The following is a 6,694-nucleotide window of genomic DNA, read 5'->3' as shown; positions in this document are numbered from 1 at the left end:
GCAGAGGGGCGGGGCCTGTGCAGCGGGGAGGGGCCGGTGTAGCAGAGAGGGGCCCTGCACGGGGAGGGGCCGGGTGCAGGGGGAGGGGCCCGCAGCCGCAGAGACGGCAAGAGCTCTAGGGCCAGTGAGCAGGCGAGGCGGTCAGAGGGAAGACGCCCAGTGATTACAAGGGAATGGTTAGAGAAGGGGGGAGGGCAGTTACCCAAAATCAAGGTCACGCACCTCTCGCAGAGGCAGCCCGCGGCAGGTAAGCTGTCACTGGAGGTGCGAACGGCAGTGAAGCCGGGAGGGCAGGCTGGGGGCACCGGGCCCCGCCCCGACAGGTCCCAGACACCCGGCCTGCGCGCCCCACGGTCGGCGGCTTGGAGCGCCAAGCTGCGCGGCCTCACCTTTTTCCACGTGCACCTCGATAATCTTCTTCTCGCGGATCACCTTGGTGCCACTGCAGCTGTCGCAGCGGTCCTTGGGGCTGATGCGCTCCCCCTGGCCCTTGCACTCGATGCACACGGTCTGGATCTGCTGCACCACGCCCGGCCCTATCTGCTGGATGTGGATCTGCATCCCACGGCCCTTGCACAGGGGACACTTCTCCACAGACCCCTTCTTCCCACCGACGCCTGGGGGGAGGCACGGAGTGAGAGCCGGCTCCTGTGCCAAAGGCCTGTCCCCCCAGGCGCCAGGGAGGGCAGTCGGGGCCCCTAGGCGGGACACGGGTATTTACAACCGTGGGCAGCAATGTACAGAGCCTGGATGATTCCAAGCGAGCAAGGAACATGTTAACATGTGAGCTCACGGGTCTGGGGTCCGTGGCTTTGACCGTGCCCGGCCAGACTCACTTCGTGAGCCTCACCAGCTGTGCCCGCAGGTGACCAAGGGGGCTGGGCTGAGAGGCCTGGAGGGCGGAGTCCCCGCTCGGCCACCTCAGGACAACGTGCATCCGAGGCCACCAGACACGACTTTTCTTGAAAAATCCTATCTTAAAAATTGTGTTAGTTACATTTACGTGTGAGTCAAGGGGCAGCAGACCAGACCAGCTTCACGGGAACACGGGCTCGTCTGCCCGCTTATGCCCAGGGCTGCCGGGGACCTGAAACACTTCCTGTCTGGCCCTTTTGCAGGAAAAGTTTGCTGACCCCTAAGTTGGGTGAACCATCTTGACATTTACATGTTTAAAATAATTATCAGCATGTTAAATAAATGTCAGTCAAAATAAAAACGGTACAGGGCAAACTAAAACCGATTTGGCCCTTAGGCCACCAGTTTGCTGTCTGTTGGGACCCTTACATTCGAAAAGATAAAAAATGATTTTTCTCTGAATTATAAAACAATCAGAACTGTTTCCAGATCTAAGGGGTCACAACTATGGGACTCATTCAAACATTCATTTTTACCTTCACATTTCTCACAAATTACATTTTTCTGGAGGGCCAACTTCTTTGTGACTCCATTATACAAATCTTCAAGAGTTACAGACAACTGATGGACAACATTCTTGCCTTGGGGGAAAGGGGAAAGGAGAACAATTAGTAACATGGCAGGAAATACGCCCATGACCTTGGTTGCAGAGCTGTGCCTTCCACCCGCCGCTCGCGGCCTCACCTCCGGCCCCCCCCCCACCAACCACGAGATCGAACATGCTTTGTAGCTGGGAGCCAATCATTCAATCATTTATAGACGTCAACAAAGACTTTCCATCTTTATTTTCTAAGAACAAACCTGAGGCCATCGCAGGGGGGGGGGGGGACCCTAAGCAGAGCTGCGGGTTCTCCAGTGAAAGAGGCCCTTTCTTCCCTCACAGGAGGGTGTGACCCATCTGAGCACTGTTCACTCAAACTCCTCCCCGAGCCCCAGGCTCTTTCCGTTTTGGGCCCTTCTATAATCTGTGGCCAAGTGGGAACTCTTTCCTCTGCTGAAATCTTATCTGTGGGCCCCTGTGTCTTCGGGGTGGGATTCTGTCCGCCGTGCCAGGCCAGGGTCGGACAGCCCACGGCTGCCTGTGGGGCTCTCTCGGTGGCGGACACATGCCGTCCCTGGTGGCGGACACATGCCGTCCCTGTTCACTGGCTGTCAGTGTGGACAGACAACTGCACTCAGGACGTGAAGCTGTTCACCGCAAGATAGTGAGAGTGCTGGGCAGGAGGGGACCCGCGCTTTTCATCGTGTCTGTCGTCAAGCACACGAGCCGGCAACCCTGACATGGGGCCAGGGCTTTTCCTAATGAACTCGGGACTTTCAGCACCCTGTGTTCAAGAGTGGACGGCCAAGCTTTTGAAGCTCACTCGATTACACCATGAAAACAGATACCGCCTTATTCATCCAGGGCCTCTTGCTGATCCAGACCACCCTTCATAAACCCCAATGCAGAGCTTATTCCTTGTGATTTTACCCAGGATCTTAATAAGCTTGGCTAGCTATCTGGTTTTCAGGTCCAAAACAGACTGTCCACAGTAGAAACTGGACAGGGGAAAGGGGCAGCTGGGGACCACTGCTAACGGCCAGAGGTGGCAGCCTGTGGCCTGGCAGGAGGGACGAGCTGGAAGAGCAAACCCCACAACTCAGACAGCAGCCCAGGGCCCTCGTTCACCTCCTGGGCATGAAGCTGCTAACCACAACACATTCCAGAGAAAGGCAGGGAGGCTCTCTTACAGAGATGTTCCCACATGAGGGGTGGAAAATCTGAGCAGCCTGAGAAAATGGACACCCTGCAGAGCGCCAGCCAGAAACAGAGTGCACAGGCCAGGTCAGGAGGCCGGGACAGGAGGCGCCATGATGTCACGAGATGAACGTCCTTCCTCCTCCCTGCTCACACCCCATTTGCTCCCTGTCGGGTGGTGTCTGCAGGTGTCAGGTGAGTGCTCCAGGTGCTAGGAGGCTCCAGGTAGCCCACATACTATGGGGTGGGTGGGGGGGACTATTTAAAGCTAATGATCCCTGGGGCGCCTGGGTGGCTCAGTCGTTAAGCGTCTGCCTTAGGCTCAGGTCACGATCCCGGGGTCCTGGGATCGAGCCCCACATTGGGCTCCCTGCTCCGCGGGAAGCCTGCTTCTCCCTCTCCCACTCCCCCGCTTGTGTTCCCTCTCTCGCTGTGTCTCTCTCTGTCAAATAAATAAATAAAATCTTTAAAAAAGAAAAAATAAAGCTAATGATCCCTTTTAAGGCATGATCCACCCTGATTCCAACGACACGTAGGATTTGAAAACTATAAAACTTGCTCAGTGTCTTTAAAAAGCACTTACCTCTTCTCTCTCTAGCCATCCGTCCCCCGCCCCCAAAGAACATGTCAAAGATATCCATGGGTGAAGAGAAGCTGGGGCTGCCTGAGCCTCCTTCCTTAATCGCCTGTTCACCACCCTGGTCATAAATGTCCCTCTTCTTTGGATCTGAAAGCACTTCATATGCCTGGGATATGAGCTTGAACTTTAAAATAAAAAGAGAGAGAGAGAAGGTGTGAGTTGTTTGTTACGCAGACCCACCACGATGAATGCAAGAACGGAGGTATTCTGCACCCAGCACCCACACTAGCCGCCGGGCACCCCCTGGAGCCCCATCACTCCCCTCGCGGAGCGGGGAAACACGGGGCCTGCGGGGAGGGGATGCTCCTCCCAGCCTTAGCTGCACCCGACAGGAGGCAAAGCAGGGAGGCCAGGGCGTCACCGGCCCCCGATAAAGCCCAGGCTCCCGGTTGCAGCCGCTGGCCTCCCTGGCCTCCCTGGCCTCCCCGGCCTCCCATGCACCAGTCTACCTGCTCGAGACCACAGACGCCTCGGGAGCACCTGTCCGCGTGTGCGCTGCAGACACCGCGCGGACCTGTGCTCCGGCCTGGCCCCCAGAAGCCCCGCCGCCCAGTCTCCCCATCTCAGTTACCGCCAACGCCAAAACCTTGTTTCCCCTCCCCTCCCATCTCATCTGTGAGCAAACCCTCTTAGCTGCCTCCCAGTGTTTGTCTCTGGTCCCTGACATCGCACTCCTGCAAAAGTGTGTCACCGGAATCCAGTTGTAGAAAAAGCATCCGAAAACCCAAATTGAAAGACATTCTGCAAAACTAAGACAGGAGAACTAAATGCAACGTGTGATCCAGGATTGGGGGGAAATGGCTACAGAAGACATTGGAACGACTGGAGAAAGGTGAATTTTTTCCCCAGGGTTAAACTTCCTAAATGTGGTAGGTGTACTGCAGGTAGGTACAAGGAGAAGCCTGTTGGAGTATTTGGGGCTGGAAGGCTGGCAGGCGCGCAGGTGAAGCAGACGTCGCCAACGTTTGGGGGGACAAGCCAGCACGCAATCCCCAAGCTCATCTTTTCTTTCGGTATATGGAAGTTTTTAAAATAAAATTAGGGGCGCCTGGGTGGCTCAGTTGGTTGGGCGACTGCCTTCGGCTCAGGTCATGATCCTGGAGTCCCGGGATCGAGTCCCGCATCGGGCTCCCTGCTCGACAGGGAGTCTGCTTCTCCCTCTGACCCTCCTCCCTCTCATGCTCTCTGTCTCTCATTCTCTCTCTTTCAAATAAATAAATAAAATCTTTAAAACATAAATAAATAAATAAAAATAAAATAAAATAAAATTAGAACACTGTAAAATATCCCAAACCCATCCCTTCTTGCCATACCCCACGCCCACTCTGCAGAGGCCACCACCTTGCGCCTGGGTCACTGCCGTCAGCTCCTCAATGGCCTCCCATCTCTCCCCCTCACTCGGAGTCACAGCCAGGCCCGTGTGGGTACACGGCCAGCCCACCGCTCGCTAGTGCCACCCCGTGAGCACAGGGCCCACGCTCAGCTGCGTCCACTGCTGTACCCGGGACCCAGAGGGCTGTCTGCGTGTTAGATGAATGGCTTGGTTCTAGGAGTTCAGGAATGAGTACGGGAGGTAGGGTGCCCTGCAGAGTCCTCTCCAGTCCGTGAGACGGGGTCTCTGTCAACATCCTACAGCACAGCCAGCTCCACAGAACAGAGAAGAAAAGCGCTAGGAGGAAGCACATACGGGGACGTGACAGAGAAGCTAGTTTTCTCAGATCCTGGAGAGCTGTACTAGCCAACGAAGAACTAGGCGATTTAACAAGCCAAGTCCTCGAGCGACATCAGGGTCGTGCCCAGGTGCTTCTCTGTGTTTCTGCGAAGAAGCAGGCCTCACACCACCTCTCCACGGCAGGAAGACTGCGGGGTGGGGAGCAGGTGCCTGGTTCGGGAGCCCAGACCTTCTGGGCCTGTGTGCACGTCAGGGACCAGATGAATATGCTTCCTGAGAACTTCCACTAGAAACACTCCCCAAATACTCTGCACACTTGAAACACACCTAATGATCAACCTGAGAAGCAAAAGCAGTGCCCTGTCCTTGGGCAGTTAATCAGAGACCATATCTCCCACAGGGTGGGGGCTCCCATGGCCACAAGCAGGCCCGCCCCTCCCCTGCAGCCCCAACCCCCCCCACCCCCCCAGTCTAACCCGGGTTCAGGCCCCGCCCCACCCCGCCCCTGCAGCTCCAGCCCCCTGCCCCGAGTCTAACCTGGGTTCGGGCCCCCCCCTCGAGTCTAACCCGGGTTCGGTCTCCGCCCCGCCCCTGCGGCTCTAGCCCCCCGGAGTCTAACCCGGGTTCCGGCCCTGCCCCCTCGGCTGGAGGTCAGTGCTCTCACCAGCTCACTGTTCAGACTGACCATCTGCCCCGGGGCCTTAATGAGATCACCATGCACCTAGGAAAAAATGACTTCGGGATGATGTCGCAACTCGGGAGAGGATTTGTGAGGATATGTGGTGGTGACCGAAGCTACCAGGATGAGCACTATGATCACCCCCCAAAAGGCCGCCTGCAGAGCAGCTCGGGAATAGCAGGGTGATGCATATGGTGGGTTTTCCTCTATATTCTGATGTTTCCTGTACTGTTCTGCTCTCTTGGGTGATTTTTTAACTTGAAAATCTATTATTCCAAAGAAAAGCCACAGTGAAATTGGCCAAAAGGCCGAATTCCTCGCAAGCCGATGAGGCCAACAGGCAAGAGCACGCCCGCTCACACTGCCCCGGCAGAGGACGGCTTCCTGACCGGCCGGGCGCCGCAGAGCTGGCCCTACAGACTCCGGGGGCACCTGCCAGCAAACGGGCTGCCCGACGCCTAGCAACACGGGACAACAAACACAAAACAAAGGCCAGCACCCCCAGCCGGCTCACGTGCCTCCCCGCAGGGTGACAGGATGGCTTAATCTATTTTTGAAGAGACATGAATAATGCAGTGACAAACTTAGGAAGAACGAAAAGGCCCTACCAGTTCTACCCGTGACAGAGAAGGTGGACCGAACTGCACCCAGACGTGCACGAAAAAGAAAACCGTCTACACTGCGTGCCCAGCACACAGCAGAACCAGAAAGCGGGGATCTGGTGAATGAATGAGTGAGTCTCCTCTCAGGGAGCTGGACGGCAGAGTTTCCATGAACTGTGTCCCCTGGCTCCTCACCCCTTTGATCTCCAACCCCACGTCCACGGAGCTGCCAATCCCCCTTCACCGCAACTGCCCTCCCAAACCGTCTGCACAGGGCGCGCTCCGTTCCCCTGGCCAGCCCCTCACCTTCCAGCACCCGAGCCGCACCCGGACGTCACGGGACCCCCGCCCCGGGCCCGTGCACCCTCCGGCACCCGAGCCGCACCTGGATGTCACGGGATCCCCGCCCCAGGCTCACCGTCAGGAGCCTCGCATGGGACACCAATTG

The 6,694-nt window shown here is 56.9% G+C and overlaps 1 protein-coding gene across 1 annotated transcript in view; it reads right to left on the bottom strand.

The window, feature by feature from the left end:
* DNAJA4 (DnaJ heat shock protein family (Hsp40) member A4) overlaps positions 1–2,816 on the bottom strand; it is a 7,109-nt gene extending 4,293 nt beyond the window's left edge. The window contains exons 1-2 of the mRNA XM_021680703.1: positions 1,392–2,816; positions 390–617 (exon numbers count right to left, since the gene is read on the bottom strand). Of these exons, the coding sequence (XP_021536378.1) occupies positions 390–617; positions 1,392–1,551 (388 nt within the window). The 5' untranslated portion in view covers positions 1,552–2,816. The remainder of the gene's footprint in view (positions 1–389; positions 618–1,391) is intronic.
* Positions 2,817–6,694: the final 3,878 nt, after the last annotated feature.

The sequence above is a fragment of the Neomonachus schauinslandi genome, chromosome 9 (assembly GCF_002201575.2).
Source record: "Neomonachus schauinslandi chromosome 9, ASM220157v2, whole genome shotgun sequence".
NCBI lineage: Eukaryota > Metazoa > Chordata > Mammalia > Carnivora > Phocidae > Neomonachus > Neomonachus schauinslandi.
The sequence above is the reverse complement of the archived record's forward strand: the minus strand, read 5'-3'. Positions and strand labels throughout refer to the sequence as shown.